The sequence below is a fragment of the Cricetulus griseus genome, assembly GCF_003668045.3.
Source record: "Cricetulus griseus strain 17A/GY chromosome 1 unlocalized genomic scaffold, alternate assembly CriGri-PICRH-1.0 chr1_0, whole genome shotgun sequence".
Taxonomy (NCBI): domain Eukaryota; kingdom Metazoa; phylum Chordata; class Mammalia; order Rodentia; family Cricetidae; genus Cricetulus; species Cricetulus griseus.
The window spans coordinates 116484001-116508892 of record NW_023276806.1 but is presented as its reverse complement, the minus strand read 5'-3'; the positions used below and the strand labels follow the sequence as shown (position 1 = coordinate 116508892).

At 43.2% G+C, this 24892-nt stretch overlaps 1 protein-coding gene across 4 annotated transcripts in view; it reads left to right on the top strand.

Annotated features, from left to right (window-relative positions):
- Usp13 (ubiquitin specific peptidase 13) overlaps positions 1–24892 on the top strand; it is a 109606-nt gene that overhangs the window by 53571 nt on the left and 31143 nt on the right. For all 4 annotated transcript variants that reach the window (XM_035450764.1, XM_035450765.1, XM_027392004.2 and 1 more), the window contains 6 exons: positions 1648–1835; positions 6025–6096; positions 6426–6519; positions 15440–15565; positions 16523–16676; positions 19590–19764. In XM_035450764.1, coding sequence (XP_035306655.1) covers positions 1648–1835; positions 6025–6096; positions 6426–6519; positions 15440–15565; positions 16523–16676; positions 19590–19764 — 809 coding nt within the window. The remainder of the gene's footprint in view (positions 1–1647; positions 1836–6024; positions 6097–6425; positions 6520–15439; positions 15566–16522; positions 16677–19589; positions 19765–24892) is intronic.

The window sequence follows — 24892 nt, the reverse complement described above, 5'->3', positions numbered from 1 at the left end:
TCCTACATTACTTTAATTAATTTCCAAAAGGCGATGAGGGCTGTTGGGTAGTGGTAGAATAATGAAGCTTTGCTTCACTGCTTGTTTCAACCTGATGTCATTCAACTCGATGATGGAGTAGTTTAGCCTGTGAGGCCTGTTTCAGTGTGGGGCTGTATTCTCTCCCTCCCAGGCAAGCACTCTGTCTATGTGCTCCCTTTCATTTCCTTCCTCTCTCAGGTGCTCCAAAGCCCCAGTTGTTCATTTCACCTTCCCCTCTCCCTTTCTTGCCTTTTCGTTTACAGAAAGTCCTGTATTGTTCTCTTGTCTTGCTACCTAGGTTTTGTTTGTTTGCTTTTAGGTTTTTTTTATTTTAATTTATTTATTTATTTATTTATTTATTTATTTTGGTTTTTTGAGACAGGGTTTCTCTGTGTAGCTTTGGAGCCTATCCTGGCACTCACTCTGGAGACCAGGCTGGCCTTGAACTCACAGAGATCTGCCTGCCTCTGCCTCCCGAGTGCTAGGAGGCATGTACCACCACCGCCTGGCCTGCTTTTAGTTTTTGTGAGTCTCAGGTGACCTCAGGTGGCCTCTCACTTTGTATTTGAAAACGACCATGAACTTGGGATCTTCCTGTCTCATGAGTTTTGGGATTACCAGTGTGCACCATGTCTAGGCTATGTGGTGCTGTGTGGTTGGTTGCTTTATTTACTTTTTCTTTGGTTCTTTTGGGGGACCTGCAACCCAGCTCCCAAATAAATACACACACAGAATCTTTTCTTTCTTATGAATGCCCAGTCTTAGCTTGGCTTATTTTCTAGCCAGCTTTTCTTAACTTAAACTATCCTGTCTACCTTTTGCCTCTGGCTTTTATACCTTTCTCTATTTCTGTGTATCTTTTCTTACTTCTTATTCCCTGCCTGGCTGTGCGGCTGGGTGGCTGGCCCCTTTTCCTGCTACTTCATCCTCTCTCCCCAGATTGCTTCTCCTATTTATTCTTTCCCTGCCAGCCCGCCTATCCTTTCTCCTCCTTTGCTATTGGCCATTCAGTTCTTTATTGGACCAATCAGGTGTTTTAGACAGACAAAGTATGACAGCTTCACAGAGCTAAACAAATGCGACATAAAAGAACACAGCTGCTTTGCATCACTAAATAAATATTCCACAGCATAAAGGAATGTAACACATCTTAAAATAATATTCCACAGCAGTGCTGGGGATGGGACCCAGGACTTGACTCATGCTCTGGAAGTGCTTAAGCTGCCTCTTTCATGTGTTGACTCTTTTTTTTTTTTTTTTGTATGCCTCCTGCCTCATTCCTTCTTGTTCTTTTTCTTTCCTGAAAAACAAAACAAAACCCAAAACCTTTTCATGTTTTAAAACATTATGGATATATATATATTATATATATATAATATATATATATATATATATGTCCTTTTAGCTAATTTAAAGTATACTTTCTTGTGACATTAAGTACATTTACATTCTTATGTAATCATCATTGTCTCTCTTAATATTTTTAAATAATTATTCATTTTCTCCATGTAATTAGAGGCAAATGGCAGAAATAACCATTACATAGAATTAATTCATAGACATAAGTTTTGATTGTGACTCCCATTTAAAGCCCTTTTCTTTTCTCTCTCTTTAATGATGTCTCAGACAGAGAATGGGCTCCGGGACAATGACATCAAGCCAAGAGTCAGTGAGTGGGAAGTGATCCAAGAATCGGGGACTAAGCTGAAGCCGATGTATGGACCAGGGTACACAGGCCTGAAGAACCTGGGCAATAGTTGCTACCTCAGTTCTGTCATGCAGGCCATCTTTAGCATCCCAGAGTTCCAGAGAGCGTAAGTGTGCCCCACTACTGATGGACCACTGTGCTGCCAGTCTCTCTGTGCGAGTCCATTGTTGTTGCCTTGGAGACTGGAAGTGTGACTTCTCATCCCAAGGCCCCATGAGAGTAGTCATCCAGTGTTGCAGGATGAGCTGAGATGAAGAGTGCTTAGAGATTGAGCGACATCTCACAGTCAGTCATCATGGCTCTTAGACCATACTCTGTGTGCCAAGAATATATCAGCCATCCCTCGTCATAGGACACCTGCCAGATCCTTTCTGTTGATGGGCCACTAGAGAGCTAGTGACCTGTGTGGTCAGTATCTGTTCTACAGAGGTGAATTTTGTGGAGGATTTTAGGATATTAGTTTTTGTTACTGGGAGTGTGGTTCCAAGATGATGGCCTGGGCTGCTTAGGTGTGAGTCTGTAGTAAGGAAAGGGTGTAAGTTGATTAAACTCCTAGAGACTATTTAGTGATTTGATATCACCACATCTTATATGTGGCATTTCATGTGTCCAATTAATTGTTTTCATGATAGCTATCATCTATCTGAGTTGGAAAATTTGGCTCTTCAGGCAGACTCTTTGGGCACACTAATTAAGGTGCTTCCTAATTCTGCAGGCAGAAGGTGGCTCCTTTCCCTGTGTTTCTCAACATAATTGCCGTGTTTGTGGGCAATTTCTGCATTGGGTTGTGCTTAGGAAAAGAAGCCTTGCAGCCCAGGATTCTCGAGTGGGTAGGTTTCGGCGGTGGGTTAAGTACTGAAGAGGGCATTCATGTTGAGATACACTGACTAGCAGAGAGCATGCTGGGAGCAGCACCAGGTGGTATTTTTCTACATGGAGCTGAAGCCCTAGTGGTTACATAGTGCTTCACTGAGTGTATATCAGGTCAGACAATCTCCCCTCTCCTCTCAGAATTTGAGTACTTAACCATTCATTGCTGTTTTCTGGCTTTGAAAATATATTGTCAATTTCCCACATGTTCTTTTCCACTGTCCAGTAAAGAATGAGCTATGTTGTATGTGTGTGTGTGTGTGTGTGTGTGTGTGTGTGTGTGTTTGTGGTGTATGTGCTTCAAAAGTAAACTCAGGAGTCTTACATCAGGCTTGAGCAAACACACAAAGATTGGGTAGATGAGCATAAGAAGGTAGTTATGAAGGTGATCTATCCCATGAAGGGGAAAGGAAGAAGGTAGTTGGAGGAGATACATACACGGTAACAGATGAGTGGGAGGGATGGAAAGAGTGGCAGAAAATTTGAAGTTCTAGCTTGGAGAACTTTTTCAGAGGCACGTGCCATGTATCATCATAGTTTTATACATTCTTACCCATGTTTCTGTCTTTTATCATCTCTTGGGTATGGGCTAATGTAAGTTTGTCTTACATGATGTATACTCCAAGATTTCTTTTTGACGTGCTTGTGAAATGCCCTTCTGGATCATGGTCTATAGTTATTATTTATTTTAAATTATAATAGAAGACACTTGTGCTCTTTCAAATTTCAACATTCTTAGTGCTTTATTATCTAGGAAATTTTTTTCTACATTGTAAAGTATGACAAATAATTATCTTTGTACCTGTTTTCTTTAATGAATGTTTGACTCATGCCTGGGTATTGAATACAAGATTTAAAATTGTCTCTGTTCTTGACCAATCGGCCCCATTGCTTTGGGCCTTTGATGGCATGGTACATGGTCGTACTAATTTGCGCTGGAGGAGATTCATTCACTTTGGGGGTGCTTTGTGTGGTGTGGAGAGGTTCCACTGCCTCCTCTGAAGGGACTTTCCCAGTGACTAACTTCTTCCCACCAGGACCCACCTCTTAAAGGTGCTACCACTTCTCAGTAATGCCACAGGCAGGGGACCCATCCTTTAACAACATGTGTCCTTTGGGGACAGGCATTGAGGCTTGGCAGTGCATTTCCTGTTTGGTTATTGGTAGTCGTTTTTTGAAGTTAGCCATGTGATGTTTCAATGTGTAAGCACAGCTTACATCTCAAAAGGAATAGAGCTAGCTTGTGCGTAAGTCAAATGTGAGTGGCATGTGCTAACAACACATATTCATGTTGCCCCAAGAGACATGCTCACTGTGGATTGGTCACATGAAATTTTATTAGTTACAGAACGAAGAAGGTCATAAATGGGAGTATTTACCGGATGCATTGTTGAGAACCACAAGTAGATAGGTCGCAGCAAAGCAGGAGAGCCTCTGCCATAGTTACAGATACTGTCTGATGACATCTTTAGCTTTTTAAAGATTTTTAAACATTTTAAAGGCCTTAACAGTTACAGTACATTAGGTTAGATGCATTACATGAGTGGGCAATGAGCGACTTTCAAAGGGACTAAAAATAGCCTAAGATAATTTTGCTCTGGTCTGCTACATTTTAACTCCCTGTAATCTTCAAGTTCAGTCGTTTTCTTGTAGAGTGTTTTGCACAGGTATGGCTTTTCTTTTTTTTCCTGGGACCTTCAGTTTACAGATCATATGAGTCCATTAAGTTAGTAGATGGGTACCAATGCTTTCCTGTGTCAGACAACTCTTCTTTTACTGTAGGTGCTGCTGAGAGTCTCTGTCTTCACACGGATTGCATTTTAGTATGAAATCTGGAGTCACAGATAATAACAAAGAATATAAGTAAACTGTATGATTCCAGCTAGTGATGGAGGTTAAGAAGCTAAGCAGTCAGAGGGAAGCTGAACTGCCATTCTTCCTTTTGCCCAGCCTGGGAAGGAGCTTTCAACCTACCCGAGGAAGCCTTATCAAGCATCTGGGAAAGAAACAGCAGATGGCCTGGTCTTGAAGCATGGGTGTGCTCAGTGAAAAGCCGGAGCATCATGGGTAGGGGAGAGAGCTTACAAATGAGATCAGAAAAGTAGGCAAGGTTAGACTTCATGAAGACAAAGGCCAGCCTAGTCTGTAGAGTGATACCCTCTTTCAAATAATTCACAACAAGACAAAAACAAAAAGCAGAGAGAGTGACTAGGAAATGAACTGTGGGAGTGGGGGAGTGACTATGTGTTAATATTAGATGTCAGGGTTAAGGCCAAATAGTGACAGCCTGCAGAATTTCAGAACTCAGCTTTGGAGTCAGGCGTGTGTGTGTGTGTGTGTGTGTGTGTGTGTGTGTGTGTGTGTGTGTGTGTGTGTGTGTGTGTGTGTCCATTGCCTACGCCTGGGTGGCTTAAATGCTACCTAGTAAAGTTGCACTTCAAGTTCTTATCTCCCTCATGGGATAATGACAATATCAACCCCTGGGTCATGGGATATAGTGAAGAATTTCTCAGCCTCACAGAAGTATTTTATCAAGAGAGATTTATCTTAAGAAAGGTAGTTAGAGTAGTTGTTATTGCTGTTACCTTCATTTTGAAATTACTGGCCCAATTCATAACAGTAAAGGAAAATGTATAAACACCTGCTAAGATGGTATAAGATGGGCCATGGGAAACATGATAAAGAACTTGGCCATGACTTCAACGAGAAGTAGAGATTTCTAACCAACAAGCATGGGCAGGCTTGGGGGAGGAGCATCATTGTGAGAAAACATAAGGATATAGGATTTATGGCAAAATCCCATAATCAGAATATTGTTGATGTTATGCCATAATGGTCTATTATGGAGGATGGGAACTTTCAATAAAATAACAGGGCAAAATTCACAGGCAAAACCAAAAATCATAAAAGGTTCAGCGAAGGAAGGACAGAGAGGGAAGCCCACAGCTAAGCCAGGCATAGAGTTTGGAGTCTGATCTTCATGTTTGCTGAAGAAGGCTGTTAGTCACCTTACCTGTTTTTTTTTTTTTTTTTTTCAGGACAGGGTCTTTCTGTGTAGCACAAGTAGGTTGGCCTTGAACTTGCAACCGTCTTGCCTTAACCTCCCCATTTGCTGAATACCATTTGTTTTTGAGGTGGTTATTATGGTGACATGGTTTCTGATGTGTCAGAATGGCATGGGTGGGCTGTTGGGAGAATTCCAAAATCTTAGGCTTGTGTCTCAGGTGAGGAGATGGGCACATGGGAAGGGTGCTGTTTCACAGAGCCTCTGGGGAGGGTAAAACCTGTCAATGGATTTGGGAATGGCTCATGAGTATGCTGTGGAGCCAGAAACGCAGAAAAGACTTTGTTTGGGTGGGTGTCTGCAGAGCGACAGCTTGCTTCTGTTGTCCCGTTTCTGTGGTGACTGTCCTGTTGTCTCTTAGGTATGTAGGAAACCTCCCTAGGATATTTGACTACTCGCCGTTAGATCCAACGCAGGACTTCAACACACAGATGTAAGTGCCCAACGCTGTGCTTTACGTTTCGGGTGGGGTGTTTGCATTGGTTACTGCTGAGTTGAAGGCAATTCCTTTTTCTTCTTTATTTTCTGTATTTTTAAGTGTTCTAGAATGGGTGTGTATTACCTTTGTAAGAAGAGATTAATAAAGTTATAAAGTACTGAGGAAACTTTGAGAGTGGAGTCAGAATCAAGCAGAGGCAAAAACCAAGCTGTTTGTGAGGAATCCGGATCTAGAGCAGCCCGCTACAAGGACTCATGGGTGACCTTCACATCTCTGTGGGAAACAGCAGTGGCCTCTTTATTGTTTGTCTCTCTCCTGGCTAGGACTAAGTTGGGGCATGGCCTCCTCTCTGGCCAGTACTCGAAGCCTCCTGTGAAATCCGAGCTCATTGAGCAGGTGATGAAGGAGGAGCACAAGGTATGTGTCGCTGTGTGTCATGTTGACATATAAATGGGTGGGACTTGGGTCAGCAATGTGGGATTCCTGTGTTGGCAAAAGGCTGCTGGAAATTCAGTGAGCTGTCCGGGTAGCTGTGAGTGGGTGCTTTGTCCCTGTGTTCCTAAAAACAACAGGACGGAAATAGCATCAGTTCCCACTAACTTGGGTCACACATGGTGATTTGTGCCCTCACTTATGATTTTCTTAAGGCAGAGCTGGGATTGGAGGCATGAAGCATAAAAACTGCCCCCTCCCTTATCCAGTTTGGGCCTCTCAGTGTTTGTCTTAAGCTCCAGATGTTCTTGCTAGGTCCTCTTGTCTCCCTCCTTCCATTTCTTCATCTCTTCCAACCCCACTCCCTCCCTGTTGCCCTTTTTTCCTGCTTGAAGGAGTCTCTCAGTACACATTGTATAACTTTTTCTTCAGAGATAGGAATAGTGTGTACTCACTGGAGGTAGGGCCACAATAATAGCTTACCTAAGTCTGGTTTGGGAATCCAACGAGTTTCTTGGGGAGTACTGGGAGGAACATGGATGAGAGATGACTGACAGGAGTGTGGCTTCCTCAAAGGCAGCCCACCCCAGGATGGGCAATCACTCAGAAGGCAGCATCCCTATAGCTCTGTCCTATTTGCTGACAGCTCTGCTGAAGAGTTTCCTTTCCCTCCGGATGGTTCATTGCTTATGCACCTTAGGGAGGGTCTTGTAAGTCTCGAACCTTCCTGGGTCTTGTAAGTTTCCTGAACTTCCTGAGTGTATGATCTCTTGAGAGAATGTTTCAACTGGGAGAAAGTATTAGGAGCTATACAACAGATTCCCAGGCTGGCCTTGAACCCTTGCTCTTCCTGCTTCAGTTTCCACAATGCTTGCTACAAGTTCTCTTTTGTTAAACCACAGCACATGGGTTTCTCGCCATCTCCTCAGAGCCTAGGATTAAGAGTTTCTTTTAAGTTCTTGCTGGTGGAAAGTCAGTTGGCTGCTTGCTGCTAATAGGTAGACTAAGTGAAGGATGGGTTTGATGGGTCTCTGTGTGCACACTGGGGTGTTATCTCCTTCCAGGCTTCACTGTTAACTAGCCCCAGAGGGCACTGCTTACAGCCCGCTTCTTCCGAATGGTGGGTGCCCTTGGTAGTGCACAGTCTATGTAGATGGATTCAGCATGCCTCACACTGATGGCCACAAGTGTCCTGAGTGAAACTCAGATCTGTTTTCCACCCTACTGTCTCTTCAGAGTACCCCCATTCACCTGTGCACTCTAGTGCTCAGGCCTGTTCCATGCTGGGTCTCAAGTGTTTGACCTCTGCGCTCCCCAGTTAGGTCAGCTGTCCTTAACTGATATGGTAATTTAAGAGCAGGAGGGGAAAGTGAGTTCATACTTGGTCATATGGAGCCAGCTGCTGGTGGAAGTGGGCAAAGGAGAGAAGGGGGATGTGTGTGGGGGATGGAAGGAGTATATTCACATAGGTATCTAGATGGGGTCAGGAAAGTATGCTAGGAAGGGGGAAGGGAGGGAGCAGATGTTTCGACTTAGAGAGCCCTGGAGAGACTAGGGGGGTGGGACAGGGGAGAGTACACCTTCTCAGGTTGTCCTGTTACTCAACATTGCAAGATAATGGCTGCAAATCCACCAAGACATGGGGAATCCTCACTGGGGACACATGGGAAGGGGGGTTTGGGTGGGGAGGTTTGTCTAGGGAGTCACCAATCTTTTCTCTTCCATGAAACTTTGAAGGAGTGATGGTTGACAAAACAAAATTGTGTTTTGATCTCTTTATTCTGGAACGTTGTTTAGGCTGTGTTAGGCCTTGGCAAGCTCTGTGGGGGCAGCCTCCGATTTGTTTGCTGGAGACAAGGAGCCTGGTCCGGCAGGGCTGTGCAACTGCCGGCAGGTCATCAAGCCACTGCCTTCAGATGGCTGAAATTGGGATACTTTCAGGAGTTTCCTATTGATGGTTAAATCTGTATGTGTTTATGGCCATTATTGTGCTTTTAGAATCTTCTTATTTGAGGAAATATAAACTCTTCAGGTGAGTAGTATCTGGAAAAGTTAAACTGAATTTTGCTACTATCATGATGTCCTTGACCGCTGATGAAGAGGTAGCTCTTGGGATGGCCAGGGTACAGTGTTTATTCACCTCACAAACAGCTGCCTGTAGCCCCATCTGTTCTTCAGCATCAGATCCAGTTGCTGTTATCAGCTGGCCAGGCAGGTGGGAACCCCTGCTCTGTCTGGTTGAGGTATGACTGGCCTTACTTGGACCACATTGGACTGAGTGTGTTTTCTTGCTTCATGCATAATATCCAAGCCCAAGCCCCTCAGTGGCAGCTGGAGCCCACTGACAGCCCTCCACTATGAGGAAAGACATGATTCCCAGCTGACTCCAATCCCAGTGACTTGTGACCTATTTAGTGCTCCTGGCATTTGGGTTTGTGACTCTTAGATGACTTAGAAAACACTTCCCTGCAGTGTAAAATTAGGACCTGGTGGCATGGAAGAAAGCATCCTAAAGGGTTTTGGGTGTTTAATTGGTAGAGTGTTGGCCTAACATGCACGAAGCCTTGCATAGACTGAGTGTGGTGGTGCAGGGCTGTAATCCCATCACTAAGTGTCATTGTTCTATAGGAGGTGCAACCTGGGAGAATGGAGCCGATAAATGAGCAGACTAAAGTCTCATGCAATAGCTACCTTTATTCAGAGTATCAGACAGTTTATACTCAGAGGGCTAAGCAAAATCACAAGAGTAAAGTTCCTATGAGTTCAAACTGTATACAATCACAAGGACAGACCACATATGACAAAAACATGTTTTTTCATAGAGGCATATAAAGAATCATTGAAACACTTAATTAAAAAACAACAGTAAGCAATAATGAGTAATCTGAAGTAAATCCACTCCTGTCTGCTACACCTGGGAGGAACAGGAAAGCACATTCCAAGAACAATTCCGTGTTTTGAGGAAATGAGGTTATGTTTTCTTGGAGTTTTCTCGAAAGCACTCAAAATTCTCAACACATGACTCCATTGCTGGACCATGTTCTGACAACAAAGGAGGTGGAGGCAGAGTGATCATACATTCAAGATATATAAGTGAGCTCAAGGCCAACCCGGCCTAAACAAGGCCCTGAGTAGGCAGACTTTTCTTTCTCACCAGCCAGTTCTCAAATAACCACACAGAAACTTGTTATTAATTATAAACGCTTGGCCAATAGCTCAGGCTTGTTACTATCTAGCTCTTACATTTTAAATTAACCCACATTTCTTATCTACACTCTGCCATGTGCCTGCGTACTTTTTCTCAGTACAGCAAGTTCATTTCCTTCTCTCCATGTCTTGAGAATCTGTGACTTCTCCCTTTCTTCTTCGAGATCTCTTTTTGCCTAACCTAACCCCAGTAAGCTTCTTTATTAACCCAGTCATATATATTCATATAGCGACACATATTCATTCAATATAAAGAAATATTCCACAGCCTTACCTAAAAATAAATCCCAAAAGTTAAAAAGAATAAAACCCTGGCCATGTGTAGCACCAGTGTGTTCCCTGGAGGTAGAGAAAAGGTCTTGTCTTGGGGGTGGGGGTAGAAATAGTTTTTGGTTCAGCACTGCTATGGCTCCTGTGACGTTTAGGAAAGAACAGGGATTGAGCATATGTTTTGTTTTGTGGTCCAGGGCATGTTGATTTTAAGCAGTTTATTAAATAGACTAATAGCCCACAGCAGAACTCTTTATTTACTTCTATTGACAGTGCAGGGAATTACTCTCTGCCAACAGCTCACATCGCATTGTGCTTGCTGGGGGCCAGGCTCTTCCTTGGTGGAAACAAAAATCCATGCAGAAAGGTCTTGCAAAGGTAGAATTCTGTAGATGTGGGAATTGCCCCAGGCCATCTGGTGCCTGCGCAGCTGCTTTGGACAGCTGTGTGATCCCGCTCCGGCATTTGCTTGGGTGGGACGGATTACCAGTATGCGGATTACCTTCGAGCTTTCCACCTCTCACTTCTGCCTCTTTTCTTGTATCTCACCTCTTTCATGCTAGGTACACATCCTGATGTTAAATCACCTGCTACAGACCAAGGGAAATCCTAGATTTTTAGTAATGTCTTTGTTAATAAACCGTTTCATCTATAGAAAAGATTCCCAGTGTCTTAGTTATATTTTCTATTGATGTGTTAAAACTCCATGACCAAAGGAACTTGGGGAGGAAAGGGTTTATTTTGCCTTACATTTCCAGCTAATAGTCCATTACTGAGGGAATTAAACAGGGCAGGAACTTGGAGTCAGGAGCTGATACAGAGACCATGGAGGAATAATGCTTACTGGCTTGCTCATGGCTTGCTCATAGCTTGCTCAGCCTGCTTTCTTGTACACTCCAGGACCACCTGCCCTGGTGGTCCAAAATGGGCGTGGTCCTCCCGTTATTAATCAGAATTGAGAAAATGCCTGGTCCACAGGTTTGCCTATGGGCCATTGTTTTTATTTTTATTATTTATTTAATTTTTATTTATTTTTTTATTTTAGAAGTACTCTTATTTACATTTCCATCTCCCCATTCCCTTGCCCTCCCATCCTCCCATGCTCCCGACCAACCCCCCAACCTACCCTCCACCCCCTCCCCAGGGAGACACATCATTTGGGGGAGGGCCCAGGCCCTCCTTCCTGTATCTGGGCTGCAATAGTATCCCTCCATAGGGAATGGGCTCCCAAAGTCTATTTGTGCTCTAGGGTTAAAGACTGGCTCGACTGTTAGAGGTCATATAGACTGTATTGGCCTCTTAGTTGGTACCCACATTCCGAGGGCTTGGTTTGGACCTATGGGCCAATTTTTAAAAAATTTTTATTTTATTTTATTAGTTCAAATTAGGAACAGGCTTGCTTCAGATGTCAATCCCTTCTCCCTCTCCCTCCCCTCCCCCCAACATCCCACCTGCCCCTAGCCATCCCCCCTCCACTCCCCAGGCAGGGTAAGGCCCTCAAAAGGGGCTCTCCAAAGTCTACCACATTATCCTGGGCCAGGCCTAGGCCCTTCCCTATGGGCTATTCTTGAAGAGGCATTTTCTCAGATATGTCTAAGTTTGTGTCATATTGACAAAAAACAACAATCACATCCAGTATTTTAATTTCTTTAAAAGAATATTTTATTTTTATTTGTGTGTTTATGTTTGTGTGTATGTGTGTGAGTGAGTGAGAGAGAGAGAGAGAGACAGAGAGAGACAGAGAGACAGAGAGACAGAGACAGACAGACATATGTGCAGATGCCAGTGGAGGCCAGAAGAGGGCTTTGGATTGCATGGAGCTGGAATTAGGTGGTTGTGAAAGGCCCAATATGCGTGCTGGGAACTGAACCTGGGAAGATCACTAAGCACTTTTAACTTTTGAGTCATCTCTCCAGCCCAATGTTTGATTTGGGTTCTACCTTGTCCTTAAGAGTTTGCTCTTGATATTTATTTATTTTACTTGTTTATTTTTACTGAGGATCACACTCAGATCCTTGTTTGAGCTGGACAAGTGCTTTCAAACAATTTAAAGGTGGAAACCTTTCAGGCTTTCCCCCCATGCAAATAGCATGTTTGAAGTAGTTGTGCATCCTGAGAAATTGTGTCCAGGACAGTTTGGTTCCCAAATTAAATAATTTTGACACTATTGTGGGTTTTGGTATCACCCCAGGCAACCAGCATTCTGTCATACTGAGGTGATAGGATTTTAGCTTTAAGCATGGAGCTTGCGCTCTTTAATTTATATTTGCCTCTGTTGGGCAAATGTAATCCTTGTCTTTCTTTAACATGAAACTAAACCCACCACATTTCATTGCACATAAGTACGAGACAGTAATGTTTCTAAGTAAGTCAAACCATAGGCACAGTCTTTCTCAAGGTTCCCTCCTCCACTGTGTTGAGTTGTTGCATAACAAAGACCTGCTAGCTTTGTAATAGAGTGGGTGTTTCACTTTTCACCTCTCCCTCTTGTCCTGTATCTTGGCTCTTTCCTGACAGGTACACATCCCAAGGTTAAATCATCTGCTACAGATCAAGGGAAATCCTAGATTTGCAATAACGTCTTGGCTAATAAACCATTTCATCTATAAAAAAGATTCCCAGTGTTACAACTTCAATCTGGTTGTTTTAACTCAGAGGATAAGACAAACAGGAGGAGGAAAGACTGCTTAAGATTCAGTGTTAGCACTTTCACAATTGGGCTTGAGGTGTGGCTGCTGGAGGACGAGGCTGCCAGCAGGACTTGCCATTCATGTTTGTATGAGCTGCTGTTACTCCACACACTGAATTGTTCCTATCATGTTAGTTACTCAGAGTGATCATGCTAACTGTTCTTTCTCCAAATATTGTACAGTGCTGAAACTGACCAGCAACTGTCTTGAAAACGTGTGTGTTAGTGACAGGTTGAGCTGAGTCTGTGGTCAGAAATATCTTCAGGCATAGCTCTGATGTGCCAGAAGATCCATCTAGCTCACGGCTTGCTTATTAATTAAGGCACTGGACTCTGGGAAGTGAGTGGACACTGGCTGTGTGAAAGCATGGCATTAGAAGGTGCCGTGCAAGCATCTGGGAGAGTCTGGGCTCTGGAGTCCTCTCTCTAATTTTAGCTGGTCTGTTTTTCTCTTGCTGATGGAGAAAGAAGTACAGTACCCTGGTCGTACCACAGGCTCCCTGGGTGGTTGCTATTCTGGAGACCTGGGCCACCCTTTTACAAAGGGTGTGGTCAAGAGACAGCTTACAACCAAGACAGCAGGCCATGTTGCATCCTCTGTCCTTATTTTACATGCTAGGGCTGTAGTAACACTTAGGTGATGTCACTAGGCCACTGCCAAATTGAAAATGTGACTTCCTTAGCTCAATTTTTTTTTTGGCTTTTTAGAAACTGTCATTTGCAGAGTCCAGTTTATGAGTGAACATGGGTGTGCAGAGCGTGACATGTGTCCTGTGCATTTCGTGGTCAGAGAACAACCTTGGATGTAGGGCTTTGGGAATAAAACACTAGGAGGCAGCACTCACTTCTAGTCCCAGTTTTGGGGAGGCAGAGCCAGGGTGATTCTTACTGGCCAGCAGTTTAGCTGGTGAATAAGCTTCAGGTTTGGTAAAAAATCCTGTCTCAAAAAATAAGGTGATGAGGTGACTGAGGGAGACAGCCAACATTGACCGCTGGCTTCCACGTGCATGCTCACACATTTGTGCACACATATGAACATATACCTAAACTAAAAAAGAAAAAGAGAAAGAAAAAGATCAAATTTGCATCCATGTGTAGAGAGAAAGCATTATTCGTTCCCACAAACCTTCTGAGCACTGACAGGTATCAGTATTCAATTTTTGTGAGAACAGGTGTGCCTCTGAAGCTCCTGAAGCCTGGGAACTGGTGCTGGGAACTGAACTCAGATCCTTTGGCAAAGCAGTGAGTGCTCTTAACCACTAACTCACCTCTACAGCCCCAGGAGCTCCCCCTCTACACTTCTGCCAAAGTTCCTCTCCATAGTGCATCTCTAGTCCTTCTGAGGTTTGGTCACTGTGTCACACGTCCTATAAGGATGGGCCTCAAGCCTGTCGATGAAGTGGTGCATTGGCCATCCACTGTTCTGAGCTCTGAGTCTTCAGGAAGAGTTCTAATTTGTTCTTACATAAGTTTTCACTATGTATGTGTGTCTATATCTATATATACATCCACACACATATATGTGTACATATGTGTCTCTATATTTTTAGACAGTCTCATGGATCCCAGGTGAGTCTTGAACTTGCAGTGTAGCTAAGGAAGACACTGAACTTCTGACCTTTCTGCCTCTGCCTCCTGAGTGCTGGGATTGCAGATATGTATCACCATACCGGCTTTCTGGGGTGCTGGGGAGGGAAGCCAAGGCTTCATGGATGCCAGATTAACACTTTGTCACCTGAGCCAGCCCTGTTCTCATAAAGTTTATAGAGCAATGTCTACATGTCCAGATGATCAATGGTGGCTCTTGTCATGCTTACCTTTTTCCTCATTTGAAAGGTGGGATTCACAGTTAGATCAGATCCACTTGCCATTCAGGCTATGTGATGATTTATTCTCTTTTTTTATCTAGTGTTTTTATTTATATGCTTATTTCATACAATGTATTTTGTTTATATTCTTTTTCCTCCTCTAACACTTCTCAGATCCTTCCCACCTATCCAACTAAATGTTCTTTCTTCTTTCTCTAAAATAAAAAACAAAAAAGCCAAAGAAACAAAACACAGTAAGACAAAAATCCAAAACACAACAAGACAAAAAGTCCATTAAAAACCCACCAACAAAACAAAACATGAACTTTGTTTCCTGTTGCCAACTATTCCTGGCCATAGGGCCTGCCCTAGAGTGTTATTGATGTATCCAGTGCTGCTCCATTGAAGAGAACTGATTTTTCTGCATCAGCAAGTGTCATTGTAGACCGTTTCTTTGTTAGAGGTGGGATCATGTGTCCACTTTCCTCTCTCAGTGCTGGGATTTTATCTAGGTTGAACTTGTGCAGGTCCTGTGCATGCTACCACAGTCTTTGTGAGTTTGTATGTGCATCAGTCCTGTCGTGCCTGGAAGATGCTGTTTCTTTGGCGTCATACATTACTTCTGACTCATGTAATTTTCTTGCTTCCTCTTCTGCATAGATCCTTGAGCTTTGAAGGGAAGAGTTTGATAATGACTTACCATTTAGGACTGGGTACTCTGTAAAGTCTCTCATTCTCTGCCATGGGCCAGTTGTGGGACTCTGGAAATTACCATCTACTGCAAGAAGCTTCTCTGATGTGGACTGAGTGATACTTTTAGCTATGGGTATAGCATTATGTCACCACGAGTCTTTTTGTTAATATGTGCCTTTAGCAGAATAATAGTAGAAGGTTTTCACCTATAGAAGATAATTTTGCCTTTATACTCTAGCCTCAGCAGAATGGGATCTCTCCACGCATGTTCAAGGCCTTTGTCAGCAAGAGCCACCCAGAATTCTCCTCTAATAGACAACAAGATGCCCAGGAGTTTTTCTTGCACTTGGTCAATCTGGTAGAGGTAAGTCTTGAGAGCATCCTGAAGGTTGGTCAGAAATGCACCAGCTACCCTGGTGATGGCTTGACCAAATGCCCTTCTTTTTACATCAGTCACTCACTGAGCCTCTTGGTGGCTGTCTTGACTTTGTGCAGTTGATGTGGCTGCCTCTTACATTTGGATTCCAGATGCTGCTGGCTTTGTACGGCTTTCATGCTGTGTGTGTTCTGGGTGTGCTTGGTCTCTGGATAGAGCCCCTTGAGAGCACCTCCAGGTACTTGATACCCAGCTACCACTCAAGTGATCTTGCTTCCAGTGTAGCAGAGCTGAATCCCGTGGAAACCATGAATAATCCAGCTTAAAACAAACAAAACACAACAGTAGCCTTTCCTCCTTGGTTATGAAAGTGTTCTTTATGGAAAAAGGAGAAAACCTAGAGGAGGAAATCAGAGCTGTCATAACAGCAACTGCTGCTTTAACACTATAGCAGCTTCAGTAATTTCCCAATCCTGTGAATTCTCTGTGCTATGAGTAGTGGTTTCCCTTAGCCTGTTGGAAGGATGCTGCCATATCCTTCTGTATCCTAATATAACATGGTTTCTTTATTTACATATAGTTTACATTAAGTGCATTTGAAATTGTATCAAACATACCTTGGTTTTCCTAAGACAGTATTTTCCCCTCTTTCTATTTTATTAACTTATTTTTCTTCCCTCTTCTAATTCCAGCCATATCCATCTGTCTTATATGGTTTTAAAGACTTTGTAATATTACTTCACAGGTGAACTTGAATTTATTTACTCAACCCCTCATTTTGGGACACTATATAAATCACAGTGTCTTAGTCTGTTTGACTCTGATGTTCAGAAAAAATGCTCCGTAAAGCAAGATCTTGATGCCAGAATCAGAGTTGACACTGCTGTTTTTTATTCATGACTTCATTCCCCTGCATCTGCTAACCTGATGTTATCTGACCTTCAGAGGAACCGAATTGGCTCAGAAAACCCAAGTGATGTCTTCCGGTTTTTGGTGGAAGAGCGCATTCAGTGCTGTCAGACCCGAAAGGTCCGCTACACAGAGAGGGTGGATTATCTGATGCAGTTACCTGTGGCCATGGAGGCAGCAACCAACAAAGGTACTAGTCCCAAAAGGGAAAAGAGCCACATTGTCTCCCTGTGGGGGGAGACCTGCACCAGAGATAAGGTGCCGATAAGGTGCCTAATCACTGGGATGGGGCTTGATGTTTCACTTTGATGATGTGTTTGGGTTTCATAGCCCTTCTCATGTTTTTCCAAGTTCTTATGTGACTGTCTGTGGAGGAGGCTAAATTTATCGTGGCAGGCTTTGTGGAGGAGCTATGGACAGGGGCTATGTTAGAACCCAGAAACGTGGCTCATGGTTAGCTGCAGTGGGCACAGTTGTGCTGCTTGTGGTGATGTGGGCGGGGTGCTCTCGTGCCACTGTTAATACGTTGTGGTATAAGGTTTGATGGAAATGCATCTTTGGGTATCAGAATTGGAATCAGAGGTCTTGGGAAGCAACCACATTTTCTATTTTGTCTTTATGGCAGGCCTCCTGGGAGTTACTTGTGGCAGGCCACTCTGTAGCAGTGAGGCCCGATAGGAGAATGACTGGACTTTGAAAGGCAGGAGAGGTGCCACCATGTAGCCTTTCAGGGCATGGCTTCTTCTCATGTTCTCAGCATGATCTGATTCTTCCCAGGCAGGATGGATGAATGGTATTCCTTAGCGTTCATGTCTTAGAGAAGGAAAGGGCAAAATGGCTGGTGGATTGCTCATTTTGGGGCTACTTGCCATTCTTGTAAAAAATCCTCTCCAAGTGCCTATTGCTACTTTTTGGGGAAGTTAATTTATTATGATATTGGAAAGTGATGAAGGGGGAGAGGGAGGGAAGGAGGAGGGGAAGGAGGAACAGAGGGAGGGAGGGTTTATTTTGTGCCAAAGTTACAGCATATAATCCATCATGATAGGAAAGTCATGTTCCAGCTGGGAAGCAGAGGGAAATGACTGCTTGTGTTCATCTTGCTTTCTTCTTCTTGGGAGTCAGGATGCTGATGGGGCTACTCATTTTTAGTGTGGATCTTCCCATTCCAATGAAAGTAATCAAGATAGTCCCTCACAGGCATGGTCAGGGGCGAAACTAATCCAGATAATCCCTGATAGCTGTGCTTGGAGTCTTTACTCTAGATGATGGGAGAGCCTGTCAAGTTGCCAATCACCTGAGTCATCAGAAGGAACAATGGGTTTTCCTTGCTCATCTCACACTTACAAGCTCTGTTCCCTTCTGTCATCCTTGGTGACAAAGAGTGTTCTGTAAAATTAATGTTGGTTTGAGAGTCTCAATGCAAAGAGAATTCACATGCTCTGTAGGAAGTCGTGTGTGTTTTCAAGGATGGTGAGGCAGAGGGACCTTTTTAAATGCAAAATGAGGAGAGTTGTGATGAGTGAGTAGCATCCAGTAATCTGGGCTAAGGGTTAGTAGGAGCCACAGCATTCAGGCCTAGCAGGTGGCACTGCAGAAGTGTCATCCACACCAGCTGTGGCTCAAGTCCTCTTGTGAGAGTTCTTATTGTCAGGTAGAAGCATAAGACCCCCTCCCCCTCCCATTTAACACTTGCTTTCCCTAGTTAGTTGGTAATGAATGAATCCCTTTGGATTTTAATAGCTTTCGAAGTTCTGTGATTCCTAATTCCCTGTACTATATGAGTGATAATCTTTTTAAGAAAAGAAAAGAAATTTATAATTTAGTTTCTGGATTTCTAGTAACATTTAACATTTGTAGGCTAGATAGAAGTACTATGCTGTAAACTGACTATGGACGAAGAAGGGCCTTTAAAAGCTTTCTGGAGGGGTTTTAGGAAATATGTATGTGCACAAGCCAATCTATTGGTGGGATTATTGTTATTGTTGTTGCTATTATGAAACAGTCAACCAGAAATGACAAAGTACCTGTGATGTTTTAACTGTAGTTGGAGTCAAAATGGGAGCAGATTTCTGGCCCTAAAGGGTCACCAGCACACTCACTCCTTTCCCCGTGTTATTGCCCTAGGAGGCCTTCAGGCAGTTGATTGATTGGATGATGTTTCATCAGTGTTGGTTGTACCATGACGGTGCTGGTGGATAAGGGCAGGCTTACACATATACTCCCCTTGACCTCATGCCGTTGTGGAACCCATGACCACAATCACAGCTGCTACAGGAACCAAATCAAGGAAGCACATGACACCAAATCTGGCCATTGTCTGGAGCTCAGTGACACTCCAGATTTTATCTCTTTTCCTTGGTCATGTCATTTTCCAGACAATTTGAAGTTGGCAACAGCTCCCCACCCCAAGTCCCCAATCATTAGGAAAATCTGATCCCTTGCATGGATTTTACATCCCTTTTGGGCCTTATCTGTGTTTGTTGACCAGGTCTTTAAGTCTAGGCTTGCCAATGATTAGTTAGTTTTGACCTTTAGCCTCAGTTTCTTCATCAGGGAAATGAAGGGCCTGGGGAGAGGAGAGCCCTTGGCTCCCTCACAGCTGCAGAACACTCTGGTGTGAAGTCTGTAGAAGAGCAGTACGTGGGTCACTGTGGGGTGGGAAAATGGAACAGCAGGTCCCCAAGTCATTGATGTCTCATGCACGATCTAATTTGGGCTTGGTTCCCTCTTGTTTGTCTCAAAATGAAATAGCAAAAATAAACAAGAATAAAAAAATATACAAGTAATAGTTGGATTAAAGGTCCACACCTTTAATCCCAGCACTTGGGAGGCTGAGGCAGGTGGGGCCAGCCTGGACTATAGAGTGAGTTCCAGGACAGCCGGGGCTACACAGAGAAACCCTTCCTCACAAAACCAACCAAACAAACATAGAATTAAAAGGTGTTTCTGACTCCACAAAGCCTGTTAGTCTTGTGAATGGTCTTTGGGCAGGCTTCTCTGGGACAGACAGGCAGCAACCTTGACCTACAAGGAAACATGCTACCCAAGGGGGTGTGACTCCTGTGCAGGAGAGACTTCAGGTTCCTTCCTTGTTCTTCCTCAGATGAGCTGATCGCCTATGAATTGATGAGAAGGGAAGCAGAAGCAAATCGAAGACCCCTTCCGGAGCTTGTGCGTGCCAAGATCCCATTCAGTGCCTGCCTTCAGGCCTTTGCTGAACCAGACAATGTGGATGACTTCTGGAGCAGTGCCCTGCAGGCAAAGTCTGCAGGAGTAAAGTGAGTAAGGCTGGCTGTTAATGGGAAAGAGGGACCTGGCTGAGGCAGGGGAGGGAGCTGGGTGTCCTGAGAGTCAGTGAATGTTGTTCATGAGGGTGGGATGGGGGATGGATTGTGAAATACACCTGTAGCTGTCATTCACTTCACTTGATGAGCCTGACCAATAGGATAGTCCTGTGATTTGGGTTATGTGTTGGGTGAGGGAATGTCCACCTCCTTTTTCTTAAAGCAAAATTATGGTTTATTCTGCAGTTGAAATTGCCTTTTTTTTTCTTTTGCCATGAGAGTAGGGTTGAGAAACACCCTTTACTTCCACATGGCAAGAATGATAACTGAAATCACAAAACTACTCCTTCGATATGGAAATACCACTGCATTATCTTGTAATTTTACAGTTAAGATTTAGCATAGGCCTTGGTTGATTGTGTGCCTCTCAGGGGAGTCTTGGGCATGCCAGATAGGCATGGGCATTTGCATGGTGAGCTGATTAAATCAAGTCAGGAGTTACCTCATGGTCATATTGTGAACTGGCTGTCAGGTACATGCAATTTTTTCTCCACTTAATGATTTGATACAGTCTGTCCTTGCTGACACTATTCATATTGCCACTTGAGTTGGGAAACAGTTCTTATAGAGACATGGAATAAAGGGTTGCTGAAAGCTACGCCTATTCAGTTCTCCCCCTGCCTTTTGAGAAGTCTTCTTTCTCCTTCTCTACACCCCCTTTCCATGCTAGATATTAAACCCAGGATTTCATAGATGCTGAACAAGCACGCTGTCAGTCAGCTATATTCTTAGCTCCCGGGGAAGTTTGTCTGGAATTTTACTACTGTGGAATGTTCTTTGGCCTCCTCTTCAAGGGTGAGACTGAGGTCTGAGTTGACAGAGGGAAGAGTGCAGAGCTATGGTGGCCTACTTTTTTTTTTTTTTCCTTCAGCAACCTGATTGGCAGAAAAGCCTGCCATCAGTTGCTGTCTGCAGAACCCTTGAGATCATGCTTTGATTCATAATAGAATTCACATGCCAGAAACAGAAAAACAAAATGCCTTATTTCAAAAACTAAGGGTTAGAGATACATCTCAGAGGAAGAGTGCCTGCTTGTTGTGTGTGAGGCCCTGGATTTGAACTATAGGGTGAAAAAATCCCCAAAACAACAGCAACTCCAAAACCCAGTCCCTATAGGCCTCAGCAAAATCAAAGAAATCAAAATAACAAAACAAAATAAAACAAAACCCATCAATAGCCCCACATTGAGGTGAGGATTAGTAGCCATTCATTCTGTTATCAGCTGTCAATCATTAGGTAAGTTTTGGTGCAGGTACTGCTGGTGTGTTATCGAAAACTTTAGAAGGCCAGCTTCTAAAAATGTTTCTTCAGGGTTCAAAAAAAGGAGCCACAAATAAGGGAAGGCACTAAAATCCTCCGATGGAAAGAAGAATTGACTCCCACACAATTGCTTCTCTACATGTTCCTTTATTCTTTTTCCTTTCTTCTTCATCTCTTTCTCTCCCCAGTTCTGGGGGGTACAGGAAAGTGTACACATTTGCAACAGTAATTTTTTTGCAATACAGTGAGAGGCTTGCGTTTCTCAGGGTCCACAAGGCAGATAAGATTTACACACAGAGCACCAGTTGCTTAGGGCTATAGGTCAAGGAGAGGGTCTAAGTTTAATTTGCACAAGAAACAAAACCTGGCACTTTCCAGGGCTCTGTGGCAGCTTGAGTCTCCAGCAAAGTTTACTTTTCCCTGAGAATGAGCAAATGGGCTGATGGCCTTTGTCTTTATCTTATCAGCGGAAACAGGAGGGAGCAGCAAATCTCTGTGCTAAAATCTTGAGTTAATACAACAAGAAGTTTGACCATCTTTTAGTGCAGGGTTAGTTTAGGTTATCGTTTCTCTGTCTGCCAGGGAGGTAAAACCAGGGAATATTTATTTATTTATTTATTTATTTATTTATTTATTTATTTATTCATTTATTCATTTATTTATTTATTTTATTATCCTTCTAGGAATCAACAACTTTGGGTGTATAGTAATTCTATGTCCTTGGATATCTGGGAGTGTCTTAGATGGAATGCTTTTGCCTGGGCCCCAAGCACTGACCAAATGCTTGTCGATAAGGATAACTTCAGGAAGGCAGATCTTTGCAATCACATAGGATGGGGAACAAGGACCTGATAGTGGGAAACAGGTGTCAAACATAGCTAAGAAATATAATCAGTAAACTCCAAATGCAGGGGAGAAATTGTTCCCATTAAATGATCAGATAGTGCTGAACTGTGGGAAGTAAATCCCAAGCTTGTTGCAGAAAGGAATAAGCTACGGGAAGAATCTACAGCAAGACACAGCGAATTCATTCACAAGACTATAATACTAAATACAACTTTTGTATTGGTTTAATCTATTAGAATTACTAATTTTTCTGAGTTGTCTCATGATATGATAGCTTTATAATTACTGTGTGATCTGCTGCTTGTAGCTGTGTGTGTGTGTGTGTACATGCATATACATACACACTTATTCAGTGTGTATGTGGAAGTCAGAACCTTCTCCCACTTCTACCTTGTTGACACATGGCTTCTCTTTTTATTGTCACTGCATATTTCAGCCATATTGCAGGTAGGCCTGCAAACTGTCAGGAATTCTTATGTCTCCACCTCCCTCCTCACTGTAGCACTAGGAGGATTTAGTGTATCACTGCCTAGCACTACATGGTTTTTGGGTATCTGAACCCAGGCCCCCAAACCTATGGGACGAGCTGTTTATCCAAAGAGTCAATTCCTCAACCTGCATGTGTAAAAAGAATTAGTATTGCATAACAATTGTTATTATTTGAGGAAACAGTCCTTGTGGGAAAGAAAGACTAGAGCTGCTAAAATACCCACTATTTACTATTTACTGAGAAGCTTGTGATGAACTTGCCACCAGCTGTTTCTTTCATTATTATCTTTGTTGTTTTTTGAGATAGGAACTTGCTGTATCCCAGCCTCCTACCCACCAGTTTTCACATTTTATATGCTCTTAGTGGTGTGAGGTAGGTTCCTTTAGTCTCCCACTTTACATATGGGGCAGTGAAAGGAGAAGCAATTGGCAAGTGGCATGCTTGGGAGACTGAGCTGGTCTGGCTGTGCTCAGGGATGGCATTCCTAAGCCAGGTTTACCTGTGTTACCCACCAAATTATGCTCCTGTCTGTATGTAGACAGGCTCACTGTTCCTATTATACTTTATAACATCTCAAATGCTAATTTTGGCATTTGGCAAAGCCAGCAAGTGAACTTTGGGAATTCTTCATTTTTATTTTTAGCAATGTATGCCATGACTCGACTGACATTTTGTTAATGTAAGGTTGTAAACTTTCCTTTTGTTAGACCCAGAGTGCAAAAAGCCAGAAAAAGGCAAAAGGTACCCTTGGTGGCCATGTGTGGTAGTGCATGCCTATGATCCTGGAACTTGGAAAGCTGAGGCAGGAGGACAGTGAGTTCATGGGCAGCCTAGACAACAGAGAGAGATCAAGGTCAGCCTAGACTACATACACACCTCTCATTACAAAACAAACAAACAAAAACAAAAACAGAATGGGTTGATCTTGGTGGGTCTGTAGGTCAGGATGAACCAGATAAAATGATCCTTTAAGTCAGTGGTTCTCAACCTGTGGGTCTTGACCCCTTTGGAAGGTCAAACAGCCCTTTCACGAGGGTTGCCTAAGACTTGGAAAACACAGATGTTTATATTGCAGTTTATAACAGTATCAAAATTGCAGTTATGAAGTACAACAAAGATAATTTTGTGGTTGGGAGTCACCACAACATGGGGAACTGTATTAAAGAGTGGAGGCCCTGGGAAGGTTTCAAACCACTGGTGTAAATGATTCTGACACACCAAGTCTGGGAAGACTATTGTTTGGAAAATCCATTCACCCAAGGCAGAGAGTGGACAAGACGCAACTCTTGTCCTTGAGCCAGTGTGGCTGTGGAGGGATTTCCGTTTCCTCTTTGTCACTTGGGAGAAATGAGCATAGTGTGGACTCCAGAGCAGACTCTCCAGGTCAGCTGCCATGAGACCTTGGCCTATCTCTAAAGCAGGGATAACAGAAGTATTTTATTTATAGAACTGAGGTTGTCCAAGGAGCTGAGCAGAGCAAGTGCTTTGCATGGTACCTGTCAGTAGCAGCAGGATGGGTGGTGTCAGTATTGTCATTATTGTAGTCTATCGTGTGTGTGTGTGTGTGTGTGTGTGTGTGTGTGTGTGTGTGTGTGTGTTTATTTGCCTTGGATCATGTGGTCTGCATGTGGTTGATTAGTTATATTTTTGGCACATTTAGTAGAAAGGGACTAGAACTCTTTAGTACTCTTTTCTACTTAGCAGGTTTTCAACATTACGGAGCAGGTCATTGCGGCTTTCATTTTTTTCTTAATAAATGTCTTCATACCATTTTAGTCTTAGTTGTAATAAGTTAACAATTTATGTGTTATATAATGCTAATACGCATTAGATAACTGCTAACCCAGCAGTAGTGCCAAGTCCTATTCTGAGCATTTTCTGTGTTCTGACTTATTTAATTACCACAACTTTTTTTTTCTTTGAGACAGGGTTTTCCTGTGGCTTTGGAGGCTGTCTTGGAACTGCTCTTGTAGACCAGGCTGGTCTCGAGCTCACAGAGATCTGCCTCCCTCTGCCTCCCGAGTGCTGGGACTAAAGGTGTGCGCCACCACCGCCCGGCTTACCACAACTTTTTTAAAAGGTAAATTGTATATCTATACAGATTTTTTGGATTTATATTCTGATAGTCTTTATTAAAAATGCATAGCTTTCTAAGAAAAGTTATACAGATTAAGTTTAGGAATAAAGGGGTATGTAGACGGAATTTTGTGTACCACCCTATCCCGTAGCCATTCAGCCACAAATAAACACATGGGGGGTGCTTTTATATTAATTATAAACTGTTTGGCCTATTGCTCAGGCTTATTACTAACAAACTCTTACAACTTAAATTAACCCATGCTTCTTATCTATGTTTAGCCACGTGGCTTGGTACCTTTTCTCAGTAGGAATTCTCATCTTGCTTCCTCTTTGCCTGACTGGCAACTCTGACTCCGCTTTTCCTCTTCCCAGAATTCTCCTAGTATG